The 23,837-nt window shown below is 45.0% G+C and overlaps 2 protein-coding genes across 2 annotated transcripts in view; one reads left to right on the forward strand and one right to left on the reverse strand.

Moving 5' to 3' along the window:
• LOC140723248 (uncharacterized) overlaps positions 1 to 23,837 on the forward strand; it is a 133,978-nt gene that overhangs the window by 71,498 nt on the left and 38,643 nt on the right. The gene's annotated exons all lie outside the window — the stretch shown is intronic.
• On the reverse strand, positions 1,978 to 6,191 carry LOC140723242 (uncharacterized). Its single transcript, XM_073037842.1, has 2 exons — positions 6,162 to 6,191; positions 1,978 to 4,704 (listed from the first exon to the last, which is right to left on the reverse strand). The coding sequence occupies exon 2, from the start codon at positions 4,379 to 4,381 to the stop codon at positions 2,657 to 2,659; it is 1,725 nt and encodes a 574-aa protein (XP_072893943.1). The 5' UTR covers positions 4,382 to 4,704; positions 6,162 to 6,191; the 3' UTR covers positions 1,978 to 2,656.

Consider the following 23,837-nt stretch of genomic DNA (forward strand, 5'->3'; position numbering starts at 1 on the left):
AAAGCTTTTGCTATCTTCCTTTATATTCCTGGCTAGCTTGCGTTCGTACCTTATTTTTTCTCCCCGTATTGTCTTTTTAGTTAAGTTCTGTTGTTCCTTAAAAACTTCCCAATCAGCTGTCCTCCTACTCACCTTAGCTCTGTCATATTTCCTTTTTCTTTAATGCTATGCAGTCTCTGACTTCCTTTGTCAACCACTGAGGCCCTTTCCCCCCCCTTTGAATCCTTCCTTCTCTGGGGGATGAACTGATTTTGCACCTTGTGCATTATTCCCAAGAATACCTGTCATTGCTGTTCCACTGTCTTTTCTGCTAGGCTATCCTTCCAGTCAACTTTGGCCAGCTCCTCCCTCATGGCTCCATAGTTTCCCCTGTTCATCTGCAACACTGACACCTCCGAGCTGCCCTTATCCTTCTCAAATTGCAGATAAAAGCTTATCATATTGTGATCACTACATCCTAATGGCTCCTTTACTGCGAGATCGCTTATCAAATCCTGTTCATTACATAACACTAAATCCAGAATAGTCTTGTCCCTGGTCGGCTCCCGTACAAGCTGTTCCACGAATGCATCCCGTAGGCACTCTACAAACTACCTATCCTGTGGTCCAGCACCAACCTGATTCTCCCAGTTCACCTGCATGTTGAAACATTGATCAATGATCATTGAACAATGAGAGACATTGATCGTGTGGATAGTTAGAGGCTTTTTCCCGGGGCTGAAATTTCTAGCACGAGAGGACATAGTTTCAAGATGCTTGGAAGTAGGTACAGAGGAGATGTCAGGGGTAAGTTTTTTGCAGAGAGAGTGGTGAGTGCTTGGAATGGGCTGCCGGCAATGGTGGTGGAGGCGGACACGACAGGATCTTTTAAGAGACTCCTGGATAGGTACACGGAGCTGAGAAAAATAGAGAACTGTAGGTAACCCTTGGCATTTCTAGAGCAAGGACATGTTCGGCATCGCTTTGTGAGCCAAAGGGCCTGTAACGTGCTGCAGGTTTTCTATGTTTCTAAGGTGCTGCACGTGAGGCTGCTTAACAGGATCACAGCTCATGGAATTACAGGAAAGAAACTTGTACTGACAAGGGAGAAAGAGTCAGAATAATGTGGGCATTTCTGTTTTGCTGTCGGTAACTAATGCTGTTCTGTAGGGGTCAGTATTGAGACCGCATCGTTTCATGCTAAATCTGAATGATATGGATGACGGAATTGATACCTTGGTGACGAACATTGCAGTTGATACAAAGATAGGTACGGGACAGATAGTTTAGAGCAAAGCGGGAGTCTGCAGAAGGACTTCGATAGATCTGGAGAATGCCAGCAAAGTAGCAGTTGAAATACAGTGTATGCATGTCATGTACATTTGGCAGAAGTAATTGGGCGTAGAAAAAAAATAAATGGGAGAAACTTGAAAAAATTAGAGGTGCATAAGTGCTTGTGAGTCCTTGAGCAAGAGGCCCTAAAGGTTTGCTTGCAGATTGAGTTGATTAAGGATGACAACTGCAATGTTAGCAATATAAGAGCAAGGATGCGATACTATAGCTTTATAACGCATTGGGTAGATCACTGTTGGTGTATGGTGAGCAGATTCCGACCTGTACTTCCGACTTATTATCTGCACAAAAGATGTGCTCGTATTGGAGTGGGTCCGGAGAAGTGTCAAAGAAGACCGAGAGTGGATGACCTGGATGAGGAAGTATGTGGGAAGGGATTCACTCAGTCATCCAACCTACAGAAATGTATCAATATCCACTGCTGCTGATTTCCACACACAAATAAATCAAAAGGGATTTCCCCAATTAAATCAATAATTAATTGATCAATAGCCCCCAAATTTGTCCATATCCCAGACGCAGGCTCCAAATTTGTTACGAACCATATTGCTTTAGAAACAAGCCAGCAGCAATACTCTACACCTGGAGTCTGGTTTTAATGTTAAATCTATCTTTATTAGAATCTACTTGTAATATGCAACATAAACAAGATAAACAGAAGTTAACAGTGTTAAGCTTATAAATGTGAGTAAATATAACTCCCAAACTATTGAACTCGGGGGAAACAAGGCTTGGAGTCTTGAGATGGTAAAGTATGAAAGTTCAGTTCAACTACAGAATAGGCGATGAGAGAGAGAGATTTGTAATCCAGGGTAAATGGCGAGAGAAGGCAAATATGTAGAATTCCACAGGTTCCACGGTGGTAAAACGAGAGAACAGTCGCTGTAGATTTTATCCGTCATCATTCCAAATCCACATACAAATTATCACCGAAAGTGACTTGTCACAAGGTGTATCATCTTCAAGTGAATTACCCCAGGCAAGGGCTAACACATAAGTGGTCTCCACAGGATGCCCCAAATCCGATCCACTCCTATGGATCAAACGAGGTGACAACCACACATTTGATGTACGGTGAACAATAATTAACCCACCCTTGTGGGCATAGGAAAGTTCCAAACAGTGACCCTTGGCCACTAATTCCCTGGCTTCGATCCTTCCATTTTTCCTCCTTTGTCTCCGTCTGACTCTGAGTGTCTGTGTCCTCGGTTAAAACTAAACAAGCTGTGAGCGATGTAAACAAGCTGCAAGTCAGACTGATTCACCTTCTTAATCTCTCTCTCTCTCTTAAAATGACAGTCCACAGCAAAGGAAACCCAGGGATTCATAACAACGGCCAGTCCCCACTGTGAACTGACTGGTGTGCCAGTAGGGTGGATGACTGAGTGAATCCCTTCCCATAGACCGAGCAGGTGAACGGCTTTTCCACAGTATGAACTCGCTGATGACTCAGTAATGTGGATGACTCAGAGAATCCCATCCCACAGACTGAGCAGGTGAACGGCTTCTCCCCAGTGTGAACTCGCTTATGACTCTGTAGGGTGGATGACCGAGTGAATCCCTTCCCACAGACTGAGCAGGTGAACGGCTTCTCTCCAGTGTGAACTCGCTGGTGACTCAGTAGGGTGGATGACTGAGTGAATCCCTTCCCACAGTCTGAGCAGATAAACGGCTTCTCCCCAGTGTGAACTCGCTGATGATTCTGTAGGTGGGATGACCGAGTGAATCCCTTCCCACAGACTGAGCAGGTGAACGGCTTCTCCCCAGTGTGAACTCTCTGATGATTCTGTAGGTTGGATGACTGAGTGAATCCCTTCCCACAGTCTGAGCAGGTGAATGGCTTCTCCCCAGTGTGAACTCGCTGATGACTCAGTAATCTGGATGACTCAGAGAATCCCTTCCCACAGACAGAGCAGGTGAACGGCTTCTCCCCAGTGTGAACTGACTGGTGTGCCAGTAGTTGGGATGACCGAGTGAAACTCTTCCCACAGTCTGAGCAGGTGAACGGCTTCTCCCCAGTGTGAACTCGCTGATGACTCTGTAGGCTGGATAACTGAGTGAATCCCTTCCCACAGACTGAGCAGGTGAATGGCTTCTCCCCAGTGTGAACTCGCTGATGACTCTGTAGGATGGATGATCGAGTGAATCCCTTCCCACAGACTGAGCAGATGAACGGCTTCTCCCCAGTGTGAACTCGCTGATGACTCTGTAGGCTGGAAAACTGAGTGAATCCCTTCCCACAGACTGAGCAGGTGAACGGCTTCTCCCCAGTGTGAACTCGCTGATGACTCTGTAGGATGGATGACTGAGTGAATCCCTTCCCACAGACTGAGCAGTTGAACGGCCTCTCCCCAGTGTGAACTCGCTGATGTCTCTGTAGGGTGGATGAGTGAGCGAACCTCTTCCCACAGACTGAGCAGGTGAATGGCCTCTCCCCAGTGTGAACTCGCTGATGACTCAGTAGGGTGGATGACTGACTGAATCTCTTCCCACATTCTGAGCAGGTGAACGGCCACTCCCCAGTGTGAACTCGCTGATGATTCTGTAGCTGGGATGACTGAGTGAATCGCTTCCCACAGACTGAGCAGGTGAACGGCCTCTCCTTAGTGTGAACTCGCTTATGACTCTGTAGGTGGGATGACTGAGTGAATCCCTTCCCACAGACGGAGCAGGTGTATGGCCACTCCCCATTATGAACTGACTGGTGTGCCAGTAGTTGGGATGACTGAGTGAATCCTATCCCACATTCTGAGCAGATGAACGGCTTCTCCCCAGTGTGAACTCGCTGATGATTCTGTAGGTTGGATGACTGAGAGAATCCCTTCTCACAGACTGAGCAGGTGAACGGCTTCTCCCCAGTGTGAACTCGCTGATGACTCTGTAGGTGGGATGACTGAGTGAATCCCTTCCCACAGTCTGAGCAGGTGAACGGCTTCTCCCCAGTGTGAACTCGCTGATGTCTCTGTAGGTTGGATGATGCAGTGAATCCCTTCCCGCAGACTGTGCAGGTGAATGGCTGCCCCCTGGTGTGAACACGCTGGTGTGCCATTAGGTCAGATGACCGAGAGAATCCCTTCCCCGAAATTCAGCAGATGACCAGCCTCTGCCCAGTGTGATCTGACAGGTTTGTCCACAGGTGGGATGCCTGACAGAATCCTTTCTCACACACAGAACAGGTGAATGGCCTTGCCCAGTGTGAACTTGCTGATGTACCTTCAATTGAAATGACCGAGTGAATCCATTCCCACTGTCTGAGCAGGAAGGATGGTCGATTGAATCCCTTGCTCCACTTCTTAAATATCTAGACAGAGACAACAAAACTGTTGTGCCGTGTTTGAGATTCCTGGAGACAAATTCCTTCCCGTTTTTAACCTGTGAAAGATTTACAACATCAATAAATGGGTGTAGGACAACATTTCAGATGAGATTTCTTGAGTTGCCAAGGTTTGATTTGGTATCACACTGTTACACTGAGGTTAAACCCAAGTTGGACAGAGAAATCATCTCCTGACTGGGCAGAGTGCTGGTATCTGGAATGACCATCAATCACCATATGCGCTTCAAGTTCCAACTCCTTAAAGTGCAGGGTTACAAGCTGCAGCTGGATTCATTTCTTGTAAGTCAGGGCATCAGGGACACTACAGGTCTCCCCATATTCCCTCCAATACCCCCTCTAATTTGTAATAACCAGTGTGTACATAAGTCTTGCACTGTGCATTTTTTTTACCCAGTGACAAGATGTGCACAGTGAATTTTATATAGAGAGGTATTCATTTTCACAGCTAGCAAATCACTGTGAATAGGAACTTTGATCTCCTCTGGGTTCGATCCAGTTCATCTGCACTCTCACACAACCTATGTAGCAGGCCTGTAATGGGTAATGAAGGATTTTCTCACCAAAGTTTTTGTATATTGTCCATATGTGGTTAGCTTGCTAAGTTACACTAAAAAAAGTCAGATTTCCAAATATCACTCCACTTCTTCCCACTTGCAAATTCTCCAGCAACTTTTGCAACACCAGAATACAAACAAATATCACCAGTAACTATATTCTACATAAATATTTCCCCTGAACCGTCCCCCCCCCCAATGACTGACAGTGGTTAACTCAGTTTCTATATTCCCCTGTAGCCTCCCCCAATTCTCCAGCAATGTTTGCATCGCCACAATACACACATCAGACAAAGACTGACGGTGGTGAACTCAGTGATGGTAATGCCAATGAATATGAAGGGAAGGGCAGTAGTCTGTCTCACTGGAGTCTGGCACATTTGAGATGTGAAAGCTACTTGCTGCCCAAGGCAAAGGTGCTTGATATCATTGTGTACCCAGAGAGAATGGGTCAAAACATGTTCTCACCGGTAGAAAAGTCCAGAACGAGAGGAGGGAGCTCAAGCAACACACACAAAATGCTGGAGGAACTCAGCAGGCCAGGCAGCATCTATGGAAAAGAGTACTAATGCTGAATTCCTCCAGCATTTTGTGTGTGTTGCTTGGATTTCCAGCATCTTCAGATTTTCTCTTATTAGTGATTGGAGGTAGAACAAAGGTGATTTCCTCAACTGCTGATGTAAAAGATTTTGTTCCCTTTCTCTGAGTTCCTAATCCTTGCATTTAGATGGCTGGAGCTCAGCTCTGTCTGAGAGATCCATCGGTTCCCATTCACTCATCAGCCGGAAGCTCCCCGGGGCCCGTGTACGGATCGTGGTGCTGAGAGAGAGAGGGACGAGAGCAGGACTGTGCCGGGATTGTTGGCCACGGTGTCCAGATTTCACAGGAATCGTTCTGAAGTCGGTGTTTAAGATAAAAACACAGAGAATCGTTCTTACCCGTACCCGACATTTTCAAGGCCGTCAGTGTACTGCGCGCATGCGTGATACACGGGGACGGCCTCAGACTGACGCCTGCGCATTTCATCGGCGCTTCAGCGCCGGCGAAATTCTTAACGCATGGCCTTATGGGTAATCACGGTGCCATTAAACTTTTCTGCAAGCACCTGTTCAATGTCCATACCTCATTTTTTTTCCGTGTGTATAGAAAAATCTGCAGCTGTTTTAACGTAGAAAGCGTCTCCCATAAGCAATATACTCAATATCAACGTGTAGGTAATGCCAAAGTAAAATGCAGTTATAAAACACAGGAGATTCTGCAGTTGCTGGGAATACAGAGACGCACACGCACAAAATGCTGGAGGAACTCTGCAGTTCAAGCAGCAACTAAGCAGCGGAGTACACAGGCTAGGCTCGGCCTAAACTTTGTCTATTTATTCCTCTCCACATTTGCTGCCTGACTGTTGATTTCCACCAGTATTTTGCAGAAATTAACCAGTTTTTTTTTTCAATCAACCAGTTTCCAAATGCTTCTAATCTTTCTTTTGCAGCTTTTCCTGCTGGTCTGATTCCTCCTCCTCGTCGCAAACTCTGGACCCCATCTCTCTTTGCAGCCCCAAAGCCCTGACTCAATCTGGAAACTCTTTGGTTTCTGACTCTGCACCATCGAAGATACACTCGCTAGTCTGCTGTCAGACTTTAGAGGTGCATTGTGTTACGAGACCGCAGGTAAGTTTACTGTGAGTGTCCCTTTAAGTGCCTGAGTGAGGCGGGTCTGTGACGTGAAACACAAAGGAGGGGAGGGAGAGAGAGAGAGAGAGAGGAGAGAAGGGGAGGGGAGGAGGGGAAGGGAGGACAGGAGGAGAGGAAGGGAGGGGGAGGCGTGAGAGGGTTGGAGGGGGAGAGGGGAGGGTGTGAGGGGAGGGTGGGGGGATAGGGGAGGAGGGGGTTAGTGGGGGAGGAATGAAGGAGGGGAGGGGAGAGGGGGAGAGAGGGGAGGGGGAGAGGGGGAGAGTGGGGAGGAGGGGGAGGGGAGTACGGGAGGGGAGAGAGGAGGGGAGGAGGGGAGTGGGGAGAGGGGAGGGGGGAGAAGGGAGGAGAGGAAGGAAGGATGGAGAGGGGAGGGGAGAGAGGGCGGGGAGAGGGGGAGGGGCAGAGGGGAGAGGGGAGAGGGGCGAGGGGGGAGATGGGCGAGAGGGGAGAGAACATCAAAACCACAGTGAGCTTATCGTCTTATTCAGACCGGAAAAAATCATGCAGGAAATTCATGCAGGTGTATAAGATGATGAGAGGCATTGGTCGTGTGGATAGACAGAGGCTTTTCCCCAGGGCTGAAACGTCTAACACGAGGGGGAATAGGTTTAAGCTGCTTGGAAGTAGGTACAGAGGAGATGTCAGAGCTAAGCTTTGTTTAAGCAAAGAGTGGTGTGTGTGTGGAACACACTGCCAGCGACGGTGGTAGAGGAGGATACAATAGGGTCTTTTAAGAGACTCTTAGATAGGTACATGGAGCTTAGGAAAATAGGTGGCTATGTGGTAGGGTAATTCTAAGCAGTTTCTAGAGTAAGTTGCATGTTCGGCACAACCATGTGGGCCAAAGGATCTGTAATGTGCTATAGATTTCTATGATTCTATGAAATTCAATGGAAATCTCCGATCCCACAGAGTGGTGACTAGTTGCAACGTGTCATTTCAGGGTGAGTGCGAAGGGAATGGCAGGGGTAGATTTTGATATTCTGATATGGAACAGAAACATCGGCAGGGACCTCTCTAGTTAGACACGGAATTTGATAGAAAAGTGATTTCATCTGTCACAGATCCACAATATTAAATGCCAGACTAGTTTAAGGCTAACATCAGCAGAACAGACTCCTCCAATGCTCAGTGGCCAGGGTTCAGTCCTGGGTGCGATAAGCAGCCGCAAGAACTGCAGAATCTGACAGTAACAGTCCCTCATGAACCTGCAGCTGCCTTCAGTCACCGTGATGGTTAAACATTTAACACGGAGCTGATTTGAACTTCCTCCCTGATGTGAAGTTGCTGGTGTTGCAGCAGCTGGGATGATTGAGTAAAACTCTTTGCTCACTCCGGACAGAAATGTGGCCTCTATTTATTGTGAACTCACCGGAGCATCACAAGGTGGGTTAACTGAATGAGTCTCTTCGCACACACGGAGCAGGTGAACGGCCGCTTCCCAGTGTGAAGCTGTTGGTGTATCTGCGATGGCTGACTGACTGAATCCCTTCCAAAATGAGAGCCAGTGAATGACGTCACAGTGCTCTGAACGTCATGGCGGTGTATCCAATCAGATCACGGACATGGACACATGGATCACTCCTTGTAGCGAGAGGGGCGCTGTCTTCTCCAGCATCTCCGCCTCCACATTCAAGGATCGGCGGCATTCAAGCGCTGGTGAACTGACAGATACAGCGGAACTGACGTTCTGTTGTGTTTGTGATTCCCATACACAGATCTTTTGACTTTTCTACACTGCTAAAATTTTACAAAGCACGTCAGTGGGTGAAGGACAACAATTCAACTGAAATAATTTGAGTCTTCATGGTGCCTTCTGATAAAAACACTGTCACAACTCAAAACATTTTGAAGGAACAAAGCTTCATCTTTTAACTGGCCACAGTTCCGGTATCATGCACAATATCAAACTCTCAGCTTCCCTCTCTGTGTCAAAATGGATCACTCCTCCCCTTCATCAGTCTGTGACTTGGCTCAGTTTGTCTGTCTCCTTCGCATTCTGAGCATGCGCCACACACCTACTGAGATCACATTTTATTTACACGGCTGTGACTAGAAACTTTCTGATTATTATGTCCCTCCCGGCATTTGACGGTGGTAAACTCAGAGTCAGCAATGGTATTGAACATCGGGAGTAGATGATTAGGCTTTTTCGTTGGAGATCGATAAACTGCCGGTAGTGTGTGTCTGGATGAGTGGGTCGTTTTCAGACTGGAAGGAGGTAGCATTTGGAGTACCCCAGAGATCAGTCCCTGACCATAGTTGTTCACAGTTTAATGTCCTGGCGGAGGCAGCGAGATGTGAGATGCCCCAGTCTGCTGGTGAGGCAGAAAGAGTGGAGTTGGGGGAGGGGAGGCCATTCACATGCAATTTCGTAGCTTTGCAATCAGTACATAGTGCACTGTGGGGAGCAGTGGCGGGTTCAAATCTGCTAATTAAATTTGCCGGATCCCAAATAATAACGAGGCAGCCTACAGAGAAGAAGTCATCACCCCGACACAGTGGTGTCAAGAAAACAACCTCTCCCTCATTGTGACAAAAACAAAGGAGCTGGTTGTGGATTACAGGAGGAATGGAGACAGGGACCAAATTCAACATTTCCAAGACTGTTATTGACACAAAATGCACATTTTTATGTTGATCATGACAAAATGTATTTTTTCATACCGTTAATGACATAAAGCATATTTAAAGATTGTTACTGACAGAGAATCGTACAATTTGTGTTCCGTGTGTTATCTGAATGTACTTGCCTGTGATGCTGCCACAAGTCAGTGTTTCTCTGTACCTGTACCTTCCCCTACTCATGCACTTGGCAATAAATTCAACAGGATCTGAGAAATCTCAGTGAGATTTGATTAGTGATGATCATCTTGGCAGCTCGGTAGGTCGAATGCATGAGACAGTACACTGTTAAATGCAAAACCCTGAACAGTGTTGATGATCAGAGGGATCTTAGACTCCAAGTTCATCGCTCCCTGAAAGAGACTGCACAGATTGACCGGGAGGTTAAGAGGGCAAAGGGCATGATTGTCTTTATTAGTTGAAGCATTGAGTTCAAAAGTCGGGAAATTGTGTTGCAGCTGTTACGAGCCTGCTGTCGTACTGTGACTGTTTCTTTAAGAGCGCCGGCGTGAGGAGGCGGGACTATGACGTAAGTCACAGGCTGACAGCGCTGACTGTGGACTGAACCATAAGAGAGAGAGAGCGATCTGCAGACAGGCAGCCGGCCAGTCTAAAGAAAGAGAGAGAGAGACTGGAAAAGCTGATCGCTTCAGTTAGTCGCAGCTGAGGCTTGGAACTCTCCGATGCCCACAAGAGTGGGTTGATCATCGGTACACGGAGCCACAAGGAATGTGTGTGGCTGTCACTTCGTATAATCCATAGGAGTGGGTTTTGGAATATATTGTGTTAACCCTTGCCTGGGTATGTTGTGTGGTAACCCCGGGAAGACGGTATTCCTGTGACAGGTCACTTTCGCTGATAACTCGTCTGTGGACAGATTCAACGGATAAGAACTTCGTCGACGGTTATTTTGAAGTAACGGCCTTTTCTCTACGTTTCACCCTGGATTACAAATATCTCTCTCCCATCATTTATTCCGTGGATTTCTGAACTTTCCTACTTTACCATCTCAAGACTCTAAGTTTTGTTCCCTCAGGCTCGATAGTCTGGGAATTATATTTACACATAAATACACATAACACTGTTAACTTTCCTTTATTTCATTAACTTACTACATCATAAGTAGATACTAATAAAGAGAATGGCTTTAACATCAAAACCAGACTCCAGTGTGAACTATATTGCTGCTGTTTCGTTTCTAAAACGCTACAGTTCGTACCACAGTTTTATAAAACTAGTTAGACCACATCTGGAGTGTTTCATACAGTTCTGGTCGCCCCCATTCTCGGAAGGATGTCGGGGCTTTGGAGAGGACGCAGAAGAGGTTTACCAGGACACTGCCTGGATTAGAGGGCATGAGCTGTAACGAGAGGCTGGACAAACTTGTGTTGTTTTCTCCAGAGCGGCGCAGGCTGGGGTGAGACTGGATGGTCGTTTATCAGATTACGAGAGGAATAGATAGAGTGGACAGACGATATATTTTTCCCGGGGGTTGAAATGTCTAATACATTTAAGGTGAGAGGAGAAGTGAGTGGCAAGTTTGCTTCTTTCCACAGAGTGGTGGGTAGCTGGTTCTCCGTCTGGGGGTGGGAGACCCTCCACCGTCTCCTGATCCCGTTTCCTGTTCACATTTTTCCGCAGATCTGCAGCATCTGCGGGTCACTTTACGTGTACGTGTAGCTTCATCTTTCCCCGTTCAGACAAGGCAGTGAGATCCGGATCTGTCACGTCCTCTCGTTGTGGTGGACAATATGTTTTTTTCTGCAATATTTTCAGCATGTTTCATTCCACTGTTTTTACCTGCTGAAGTGCTGCCGATGTTTCTGGGTGTCTGACCCATTTATGTGAGAATTTAACCTTTTGTATTTATCTGCACTTCTCATAAATGTCTACAGTTCAGTTAAAATTCACTGCAAAATTTCCAAAGCAACAACCCGGTCAGTCAAATAGTTCCACACAATTAAAATAGTTTATTACATCTTTTTTTTTCATTTTGTACTATTCTTATTTTATTCTTATTCATATTCTTATTTTAAATCACAATTGTTAAAATCTATTGTTATGAATTAGGTTCTACTGCTGCCGCAGGGACAACGAATTTCATGAAATATGCCGGTGGTATTAAACCTGATTCTGATATTGATATGGGAGACCCACCACCGGTCACCTGATCCCAGTTACCGCAGACCGTAATGTGAGATTGAAGCATTTTCCATATATTTGTATTCCACAGAAATGACAACAGTTAAGTTTCCTTCTGAGGTTCCAGAACAGAAGCTCAGTCTGTCTAATTTTTCCACACAATTAAAGTGGTGAATTTGTTTATTCTCATCATGTTCTGAGCTACAGTGAAAATCTTGTCTGACGTACCATCCACACAGATTACTACTTTACAACAGTACAGTGAGCTGATATACGACAGAACAATAACTGTAACAAAGCATTATGGCTGCAGAGAAAGTGCAGTGCAGATACACATATGGTGCAGGGTCACGTCGAGTTACATTGTGAGGCCGAGAGCATTTTATCATTCATTTGGCTTATAAACACAGACAGGAAGCCGTCCTTGATCTTGTCATTACTAATAACTGCAGGTCTTTTTTCTCAGTTTCTCGTGGCACTGGACAGGGATGTCCATTAAGCCCTTTATTATTTAATCTTGTATCGGAACCTTTAGCTATAACACTACGTGAAGCTAAAAGTATTCTTGGTATCTCTATGAATAGAACCATACATAAGATTTCTCTTTATGCAGATGATCTTTTGGTTTTTATTTCAAATTTTGAGGAATCAATTCCTAATCTTTTGGAAACACTTAAAGATTTCGCTAAATTTTCTGGGTATAAACAACTTGAAAGAAGTGAATTGTTTCCATTAAATGTCCCTGTTAGTATATATAATGATATTCCTTTTAGAATTGTTAATACATTTAGATATTTAGGTATTATAATTACTAAAAAAAATATAAAGATCTCTATAAAGCGAATATAGTTCCTTTAATGGACTCCATGAAGCACAATTTTTTAGATGGAATCCACTTACTTTTTTTTAATAGGTCGGATTCATGCTGTGAAAATGATCTTACTTAGATTTTTATATATTTTCCAAAATATACCTATCTTTTTAACTAAAAAAAATTCAATCAAATTGACTCTCTTATTTCTTCCTTTATTTGGAACAACAAGAGACCAAGAATTAATAGCTATCATTTACAAAAATCTACAAAACGATGGGGACTTGCACTTCCTAATTTAAGCCTGTATTATTGGGCTGTGAATATTAGACAATTATGTTTTTTGTTATATTGGCTTGATAAGAACCAAAAATCATTATGGGTTGATTTGGAATTAAAATCTGTTGAACAATTTTATTTAACTTCAATTTTTGGAGCTCCATTACGTTTACAGCTCTCTAAAATTCCAAATTTAAATCTTTACCCGGTTATTAAACAATCCCTACGGATTTGGGTTCAGTTTCGTTTTTTTTTTAAATTTTAAACAATTTAAGATGACTAGTTTTTTACATCGAAACTTCTCATTTAAACCTTCAACAACTGACCCCATTTTTCTCCTATGGAAAATAAAGGGATCCATTCTTTTACAGATTTATTTTGTGATGGTCCATTATGATCTTTGAAGAGTTAATTAACAAATTTTCTCTCGCTCATGCACATTTTTTTGCAATATGTTCAGGTTAGACATTTTTTACGATATTTACCTAAGTTTCCATATTTACAAGAATCTGATTTTTTTCGATACCATTTTGAAATTGAATCCCTTCGTGAAAGGTTCCATTGGCAGCATTTATCATTTGTTTTTGTTACAAAACGAGAACCTATCACTAAAGATTAAACAAGATTGTGACAGAGAACTTAATATGATCTTTGTTAATGAAGATTGGCTTCGAGTTTTGAAAAACGTAAATTCTTCTTCTGTATGTGCCGACCATTGTTTAATTAAATTTAAAACTGTTCACCGTTATTATTTAACAAAGGGGAGACTATCTAAAATATTTCCTAGTATAGACAAATGCTGTGATAGTTGTAAAACTGAAGTAGCTACTTTGTCACATATGTTCTGGTCATGTTCTTCATTAAAATCGTTTTGGAAATCATTATTTTCTACAATTTCTAAAGCTCTGAAAATTAATTTACAAACTAATAGGTTGACTGTTCTATTTGGAATAGTTCCACATCATATTCAGGGAATTTCATCTTCAGATCAACATGTAATTGCATTTGTTACACTACTGACAAGAAGGGCTATTTTATTAAAATGGAAAGATATTTCTTCCCCTACATTAATTGAATCGTTTTCTCACGGAATGTTATGTCTTAGTTTGGAAAAAAATAGAAGTAGAACTTATGATCCTCGATTCGATTTTGAGAGAAGATGGGGTTCTTTTGCCAAATATTATCATTTAATTTGAATTATGCTATATGGTTTCCGTCCAATTTTATTTTTTTATAAATATGTAATGACGGTTGATGATTCTTTTTTTAAAAATTTAGATGACGGTCAAACGTATTGCTCCGGGGGGTTCATTCCTAATGGATTCCCCCCCCCCTTTTTCTGGTTAGTGGGTTTCTTTCCGAGTTAAATGGGGTACTTCTTTCCCTTATTTTTCTGTATATAGATTTTTCCATTTTTATATTTTACGATCAGTTTTTTCAGCTTTATTATGGTATACATATTAATCTATTGAAGTTTTGTATCATTTTATAGCTGTAGACAATTATGTATCAATAAAAAAGATTCTAAAAATGAAAAATGAAACTGGCAAAACAATCACTAGACATATGGTGCAGAGTCACGTCGAGTTACATTGTGAGGCTGAGTACATTTTATCATTCATTTGGATTATAACCACAGACAGGAAGCCGTCCTTCAGCCTGGTGTTACGCGCTTTAAGGCTTTTGTATCTCTTTCCCGATGGGGGAGCGGGTTTGCAGCAAGAATGTCCAGATTGTGAGGATCTTTGAGTACATGGCCTGCTTTTCCGAGGGATGGGAAGTGTAGGAAGAGTCCATGGAGTGGAGGCTTGTTTCTCTGATGTTCTCTGCTCTCCAAAGTTCTCTGCAGTTCCTTGCAGTCATGGGCAGAGCAATAGCCATACGAAGGCGTGAAGTATCGACAAGAAGCTCAGAGACCTCGGCCTTCACCCTGCCTTGTGTAGCTGAATCCTGGACTTCCTGTCAGATCGCCGGCAGGTGGTAAGTATGGGCTCGCTCACCTCTCTCTCTCTCTCTCTCTGACCCTCAGCACACATACCCCACAGGGTTGGCTTCTTGCCACCTACTTTACTCTGTGCACTCATGACTTGTGTCGCCACCCACAGCTCCAATCTGCTAATTAAATTTGCTGACGACACTACACTGACTGGCCTGATCTCAAATAATAACGAGGCAGCCGACAGAGAAGAAGTCATCACCCCGACACAGTGGTGTCAAGAAAACAACCTCTCCCTCATTGTGACAAAAACACAGGAGCTGGTTGTGGATTAGAGAAGGAATGGGAGACAGGTATCAAATTCAACATTTCCAAGTCTGTTGTTGACACAAAATGCACATTTTAATATTGATCATGACAAAATGTATTTTATATATCGTTAATGACTTAAAACATATTTACAGATTGTGACTGACAGAGAATCGTATAATTTGTGTTCCGTGTGTTATCTGAATGTACTTGCCTGTGATGCTGCCACAAGTCAGTGTTTCTCTGTACCTGTACCTTCCCGTACTTGTGCACTTGGCAATAAATTCAACAGGATCTAAGAAATCTCAGTGAGATTTGATTAGTGATGATCATCTTGGCAGCTCGGTAGGTCGAATGTATGAGACAGTACACTGTTAAATGTAAAACCCTGAACAGTGTCGATGATCAGAGAGAATTTAGACTCCAAGGAGGCGGGACTATGACGTCAGTCACAGGCTGACAGCGCTGACTGTGGACTGAACCATAAGAGAGAGAGAGAGCGATCTGCAGACAGACAGTCGGCCAGTCTAAAGAGAGAGAGAGACTGGAAAAGCTGATCGCTTCAGTTAGTCGCAGCTGAGGCTTGGAACTCTCCTATGCCCACAAGAGTGGGTTGATCATCGGTACACGGACCCACAACGAACGTGTGTGGCTGACACTTCGTATAATCCAGAGGAGTGAGTTTTGGAATATCTTGTGTTATCCCTTGCCTGGGTATGTTGTGTGGCAACCCCCGGAAGACGGTATTCCTGTGACAGGTCACTTTCGCTGATAACTTGTATGTGGACGGATTCAACAGATAAGAACTTCGTCGGCGGTTATTTTGTTGTAACTGCCTTTTCTCTACGTTTCACCCTGGATTACAAATATCTCTCTCCCATCATTTATTCCGTGGATTACTGAACTTTCCTACTTTACCATCTCAAGACTCTAAGCTTTGTTCCCTCACGCTTGATAGTTTGGGAATTATATTTACACATATATACACCTAACACTGTCAACTTTCCTTTATTTCATTAAGTTACTATAAGTAGATACTAATAAAGAGAATGGTTTTAACATCAAAACCAGACTCCAGTGCGAACTCCATTATTGCTGGTTCGTTTCGAAAACGTTACAGTTCGTAACACAGTTTTATAAAAGTAGTTAGACCACATCTGGAGTGTTTCATACAGTTCTGGTCGCCCCCATTCTCGGAAGGATGTCGGGGCTTTGGACAGGGCGGGGAAGAGGTTAACCAGGACACTGCCTGGATTAGAGGGCATGAGCTATAACGAGAAGCTGGACAAACTTGTGCTGTTTTCTCCAGAGCGGCGCAGGCTGGGGTGAGACTGGATGGACATTTCTAAGATTTCGAGAGGAATAGATAGACTGGATATATTTTTCCTGGGGGCTGAAATGTCTAATACATTTAAGGTGAGAGGAGATGTGAGCGGCAAGTTTGCTTCTTTCCACAGACTAATGAGTAGCCGGAGTCTCTGCCTGGGGGGGGGGGGGGGGGGTTCAATCAATCCTGACACGTGATCCCGTTTGCCCCTCCCATTTAACAGCAGATGGGCAGCATCTGCGCATCTGTTTCCGAGGCCCCGCCTCCCGGTGATGTAAAATCTCTTCGCGCATGTCCGCAGTCTCCGGGTGGACGGTGTTTTCCTCTCCGTTCAGAGCTGAAGTGGGTCGGCTGTGTGTTCGTGAAAGACTTTCGTCTCTTCCGTCGGGATCACTGTCTGCGGGCCGAAGATAACACTTTCCCATCGGTGAGTATTGAGACCGATCCAGAGCGGGGAGATCCGATGTTGGCCGTGAGCCCCGAACTGAGGGCCAGGAATTCATTTGTTTCCCAACTATCTGGGCTCGTCAGAAATGTGTCGACTTCACTTAATCTGCATTGAACGATCCAAACCAGGAGCCCAGGCTGTCTATTTTCACAGAATTGAAATGGAAGTCCCGCCGTCAGGTCACGTGAGGCTGTGTGCCGCAGATTCGCCCCACCCTCCCCTTTGTGACGCCAGATCACGTGGTGTGATTTTGGTCGCTGAGTCCCATTAACTTACCCGAACTCGCCTTGTTTCCTGAGGCTCCTCAGATTTGTTCTGGAGCTTTATGGCTGTTGTGTCTTCTTCCGGAGTGGGGTGGGTGAGAAAGGAGAACGTCCCAGGTTGTGGGGATCTTTGATTTCACTGCCTGCTTTACCGAGGGACTGGGAAGTCTAGGGGGAGAATGGTTCGAGTCTCCGCTCCCCGCAGTAGAGCTGAGCCATGCATTACTCCTGCACGTTTATAGTCCAGCGACGGCGGTCGGTCCAGTATAGACAAGACAAGATCTGTATCCTAGGATCTGTAATACAAATTTCCTGAAATGGTCCTGTTTTCACCTGGAAATGGAGTGATAGTATAACAGTAAAGGAAGCACAACTTTTCCCTGTAAATTATCCTGGAACCGATTTGTCTGTTATTCCTGGAAATGTGTCCGGTGCAGTTGTTGCTAATGAGGTTCACATGAATAATCTCAGGAATGATCGGATTTATATATGAGGAGCATTTGATGGCTCTGGACCTGTGCTCAATGGAGTTCAGAGGGACGGTGGGGGTGGTAGGGGGATGTATGGTTAAGTAAACTTACCGAATGCTGAAAAGCCTGGATACAGTGGACATGGAGAGGATGTTTCCATTAGACAGAGAGTCTGTGATCTGAGAGCACCGTCTCAGAATAAAGATGCTTTCCTTTAAAACTGAGATGAGAAAAAATTTTTGGCCAAAAGATGTCTGATCTGTGGAATTTGTTGCCGCAGAATTTGTTTGAGGCTGCCATTTGGGTATATTTGTGAAGATTAATATACTGATGATTGCTGAGTAGCTTCAGGGTTACAGGAGGAAGGCAGGAATATGGTGTTGGAATAAAAATCAGCCATGATTGAATGGTTGAGTGGTGGAGCAGACCAGATGGATTGAATCACCTAATTCTGTTCCTGTGTCTTGTGTCTTACCATGACTGAATGATGGCTCCTTCTTATCCCGTATTGTTTTGTGATGTGTGAGGGACAATTAAAGATTGTTCACTGACATCATTATATTTGCCAACGTTTAAATTTCAGTGAGTTTTGTTCCTAGTAACATTCAGCAGATACGTTTGGTCCTCCTTTTCATTGTTAACGTGCTTCATTATCTTTCATGTTAAAGTTAGACCTGCAGTGAGAGATTTATTGGAAGAAAAACCACGACTGAAGACGAGGGAACAGCAACAAGTGAACCAGCCCTAGGATTGAGAGCATCAACTGGAGAGAACCCATCTGACTTGGAGATTCCAGTGATTCAGTCAGGAGAAAGTTTGGTGAGTCTCATTTACTCAAACACTGGTCCTTTAGACATTACGTACCTGTACAAAGGAAGGTAGGAAATAGTTGGGAGTGAGACTGAATGTGCCCAGAAGAACCAGTTATGCCAGTACCAGTCCGACTCAGTTATGAAGAAGCACCCCCCCCCCCCAATTTTCCCTTTAAACTTTTCACCCTTCACCCTTAACCCATGTCCTCTGGTTTTTTTTCTCCCCTAGCCTCAGTGGAAAAAGCCTGCTTGCATTCACTCTATCTATACCCATCATAATTTTATACATCTCTATCAAATCACCCCTCATTCTCCTACGCTCCAGGGAATAAAGTCCTAAACTATTCAACCTTTCTCTGTAACTCAGTTTCTCAAGTCCTGGCAACATCCTTGTAAACCTTCTCTTGCACTCTTTCAACCTTAGTATTATCCTTCCTGTAATTAAGTGACCAAAACTGCACACAATACTCCAAATTTGGCCTCACTAATACCTTATACAACCTCACCATAACATTCCAACTCTTATAATCAATACTTTGATTTATAAAGGCCAATGAACCAAAATCTCTCTTTACTACCCTATCTACCTGTGATGCCACTTTTAGGGAATTTTGTATCAGTATTCCTAGATCCCTCTGTCCTAGTGCACACCTCAGCGCCCTGCCATTTACCTTGTATGTTCTACCTTGGTTTTTCCTTCCAAAGTGCAATACCTCACACATGTCTATATTAAACTACATCTGCCATTTTTCTAGCTGGTCCAGATCCCTCTGCAAGCTTTGAAAACCTTACTCACTGTCCACTACACCTCCAATCTTTGTATCATCAGCAAATCTGCTGATCCAATTTACCAAATTATCATCCAGATCATTGATATAGATGACAAATAACCATGGACCCAGCACTGATCCCTGTGGCACACCACTAGTCACAGGCCTCCACTCAGAGTAGCAATCCTCCACTACCACTCTCTGACTTCTCCCATTCTCAATTCCCAATCAAATTTACTACCTCACCATGTATACCTAGTGACTGAATCTTCCTAACTAACCTCCCATGCGGGACCTTGTCAAAGGCCGTACTGAAGTCCACTACATCCACTGCCTTGCCTTCATCCACTTTCCTTGTAACCTCCTCGAAAATCTCTAATATATTTGTTAAACATAACCTACCATGCACAAAGCCGTGTTGACTCTCCCTAATAAGTCCCTGTCTGTCTAAACAATTGTCAATCCTATCTCTTAGTACTCCTTCCAATAATTTACCCATGACCAACATCAAACTTACCAGCCTATAATTTCCTGGATTACTTTTTGAGCCTTCTTTAAACAATGGAACAACATGAGCTATCCGCCAATCCTCTGGCACCTCACCCATAGATAACTACTTTTAAATATATCTGCCAGGGCCCCTGCAATTTCAACACTAGTCTCCTTCATGGTCCGAGGGAATACCCTGTCAGGTCCTGGAGATTTATCTACTTGCCTCAAGGTAGCAAGCACCTCATCCTCTTCTATCTGTATAGGTTCCATGACCTCAATACTTGTTTGCTTCATTTCCATTGACTCCATGCCAGTTTCCTTAGTAAATTCAGACACAAAAAAATCATTTAACATCTCCCCAATTTCTTTTGGTTCCATACATAGCCGACCACTCTGATCTTCAAGATGACCAATTTTATCCCTTAACTATCCTTTTGCTATTAATATACCTGTGGAAGCTCTTACTATCCTTCACCTTGACTGGCAACACTACCTCATGTCTTCTTTCAGCCCTCCTGATTTCTTCCTTAGGTATTTTTTTGCACTTTTTATACTCCTCAAGTACCTTATTTGCTCCCTGTTTCTTATACATGTCATACATCTCTCTCTTCTTTATCAGAGTTCCAATATCCATCGAGAACCAAGGTTCCTTATTCTTATTCACTTTGCCTTTAATCCTGAGACTTTGTTCCCAAGGTGTCCTCATGGGCTGTCCAGAAATGATTTCAGCTGGTGACAACCCTGTTTTCCCCTGTGAGGTACCCCTCATGTGGAATCGGACTAATGGTCGGACCTTCAACCAAGTGAGTCCAGTCTCCACTGTTAGTCTGGCCAGTTTACTCTTCAGAATGCCATTGGCTCTTTCCACTCTGCCAGCAGCCCGTGGGTGATGTACAAACTGGAATTGTTGCTTGATAGCTAGTTTGTTACATACTCCTTCATTTACTTTCACCATAAAGTGTGAGCCATTGTTGAACTCAGCATCTCTGGCTTGTACCTGGGAATTATTTCCCTTAATAATACCTTCACAACAGTCACAGCAGTATTAATGGTAGTTGGAATAGCTTCAATCCATCTACTAAACACATCTATAATAACTAAGCAGTATCTATAGCAATGTACTCTAGGCAATTCAATAAAATCAACTTGTAGACACGAGAAAGATCCACCTGTCAAGGGAGTCATACCCGGTGTGCAGGGTACAGGTTACCAACCATTCCCTCCTTTCCCAGGTGTGTACAATTATGTATATAATCGGCCAATATTGGTAAAAACTGTGTAGGAACCCAAACCTGTCCCACTGGGGTGATCCAAAAACCTATGTTGGGGTCTTTCTAGCACCCCATCTGGGACCACAGTTTTCACTCCTCCTCAGAGGCATCCTCCTGAGAAGAACAAAACTCGAGGTAGCTGTAGAGCGGTAAGTAAGTTGTTTACAAAAGTGACATTACTAATGGGGTGGCCAGAGGAAGTCAGGAACCCCCACGTTCCCAGAGATCCCCGTAGTCATGTACAATTCCAAACGCTTAACGGGAGTCTGTGTAAATGTTCCCACTTCTGTCTGTTGCTGGGATACAGGCACGAGTCAGAGCAAACAGCTCAGCCTTCTGGATGGAGAAAGCTGCTTCAAAAGATGCCTGTTCAATTACTTCACTGTCCGTCACTATCGCATATTCAGAATATCGTATTCCTGCTCGATCCACAAAAGAGCTTCCATCCTCATAAAACATTGCCTCGGGCTAGAGGGGGTATTGCGGAATGGATGGGAGAGTCTGTCCTTCTTTCACAGTGATCCTGATGGGCTAGAGGGGGTATTGCGGAATGGATGGGAGAGTCTGTCCTTCTTTCACAGTGATCCGGACGCGCTAGAGGGGTTATTGCGGAATGGATGGGAGAGTCTGTCCTTCTTTCACTGAGATCCGGACAGGCTAGAGGGGGTATTGCAGAATGGATGGGAGAGTCTGTCCTTCTTTCACAGTGATCCGAACGGGCTAGAGGGGGTATTGCAGAATGGATGGGAGAGTCTGTCCTTCTTTCACAGTGATCCGAACGGGCTAGAGGGGGTATTGCAGAATGGATGGGAGAGTCTGTCCTTCTTTCACAGTGATCCGGACGGGCTAGAGGGGGTATTGCAGAATGGATAGGAGAGTCTGTCCTTCTTTCACAGTGATCCGGACGGGCTAGAGGGGGTATTGCAGAATGGATGGGAGAGTCTGTCCTTCTTTCACAGTGATCCGGATGGGCTAGTGCGGGTATTGCAGAATGGATGGGAGAGTCTGTCCTTCTTTCACAGTGATCCGGATGGGCTAGAGGGGGTATTGCAGAATGGATGGGAGAGTCTGTCCTTCTTTCACAGTGATCCGGACGGGCTAGAGGGGGTATTGCAGAATGGATGGGAGAGTCTGTCCTTCTTTCACAGTGATCCGGATGGGCTAGTGCGGGTATTGCAGAATGGATGGGAGAGTCTGTCCTTCTTTCACAGTGATCCGGATGGGCTAGAGGGGGTATTGCAGAATGGATGGGAGAGTCTGTCCTTTCACAGTGATCCGGACAGGCTAGAGGGGGTATTGTGGAATGGATGCGAGAGTCTGTCCTTCTTTCACTGTGATCTGGATGGGCTAGAGGGGATATTGCAGAATGGATGGGAGAGTCTGTCCTTCTTTCACTGTGATCCGGACAGGCTAGAGGGGATATTGCAGAATGGATGGGAGAGTCTGTCCTTCTTTCACAGTGATCCAGACGGGCTAGAGCGGGTATTGCAGAATGGATGGGAGAGTCTGTCCTTCTTTCGCAGTGATCCCGACAGGCTAGAGGGGGTATTGCAGAATGGATGGGAGAGTCTGTCCTTTCACAGTGATCCAGACGGGCTAGAGGGGGTATTGCAGAATGGATGGGAGAGTCTGCCCTTTCACAGTGATCCAGACGGGCTAGAGGGGGTATTGCAGAATGGATGGGAGAGTCTGCCCTTTCACAGTGATCCAGACGGGCTAGAGGGAGTACTGCAGAATGGATGGGAGAGTCTGTCCTTCTTTCGCAGTGATCCCGACAGGCTAGGGGGGTATTGTGGAATGGATGGGAGAGTCTGTCCTTCTTTCACAGTGACCCGGACGGGCTAGAGGGGGTATTGCAGAATGGATGGGAGAGTCTGTCCTTCTTTCACAGTGATCCGGACAGGCTAGAGGGGGTATTGTGGAATGGTTGCAAGGGTCTGTCCTTCTTTCACTGTGATCCGGATGGGCTAGAGGGGGTATTGCGGAATGGATGGGAGAGTCTGTCCTTCTTTCACAGTGATCCGGACGGGCTAGAGGGGGTATTGCAGAATGGATGGGAGAGTCTGTCCTTCTTTCACAGTGAACCGGACAGGCTAGAGGGCGTATTGTGGAATGGATGGGACAGTCTGTCCTTCTTTCACTGTGATCCGGACAGGCTTGAGGGGGTATTGCAGAATGGATGGGAGTGTCTGTCCTTCTTTCACAGTGATCCGGACGGGCTAGAGGGGGTATTGCAGAATGGATGGGAGAGTGTCCTTCTTTCACTGTGATCCGGACAGGCTAGAGGGGGTATTGCAGAATGGATGGGAGAGTCTGTCCTTCTTTCACAGTGATCCGGACGGGCTAGAGCGGGTATTGCAGAATGGATGGGAGAGTCTGTCCTTCTTTCGCAGTGATCCGGACGGGCTAGAGCGGGTATTGCAGAATGGATGGGAGAGTCTGTCCTTCTTTCGCAGTGATCCGGACAGGCTAGAGGGGGTATTGTGGAATGGATGCGAGAGTCTGTCCTTCTTTCACTGTGATCGGGATGGGCTAGTGGGGGTATTGCGGAATGGATGGGAGAGTCTGTCCTTCTTTCACAGTGATCCAGACGGGCTAGAGGGTGTATTGCAGAATGGATGGGAGAGTCTGTCCTTCTTTCACAGTGATCCGGACAGGCTAGAGGGGATATTGCAGAATGGATGGGAGAGTCCTTTCACAGTGATCCAGACGGGCTAGAGGGGGTATTGCAGAATGGATGGGAGAGTTTGTCCTTCTTTCACAGTGATCTGGACAGGCTAGAGGGGATATTGCAGAATGGATGGGAGAGTCTGTCCTTTCACAGTGATCCAGACGGGCTAGAGGGGGTATTGCAGAATGGATGGGAGAGTCTGTCCTTCTTTCACAGTGATCCGGACAGGCTAGAGGGGGTATTGCAGAATGGATGGGAGTGTCTGTCCTTCTTTCACAGTGATCCAGACGGGCTAGA

Source organism: Hemitrygon akajei, unplaced genomic scaffold (assembly GCF_048418815.1).
Source record: "Hemitrygon akajei unplaced genomic scaffold, sHemAka1.3 Scf000105, whole genome shotgun sequence".
Taxonomy (NCBI): Eukaryota; Metazoa; Chordata; class Chondrichthyes; order Myliobatiformes; family Dasyatidae; genus Hemitrygon; species Hemitrygon akajei.

Excerpts from the sequence above, each read along its gene's own strand:
- LOC140723242 (XM_073037842.1), bottom strand. The coding sequence starts at position 4,381 with ATGGCACACCAGCGTGTTCACACCAGGGGGCAGCCATTCACCTGCACA.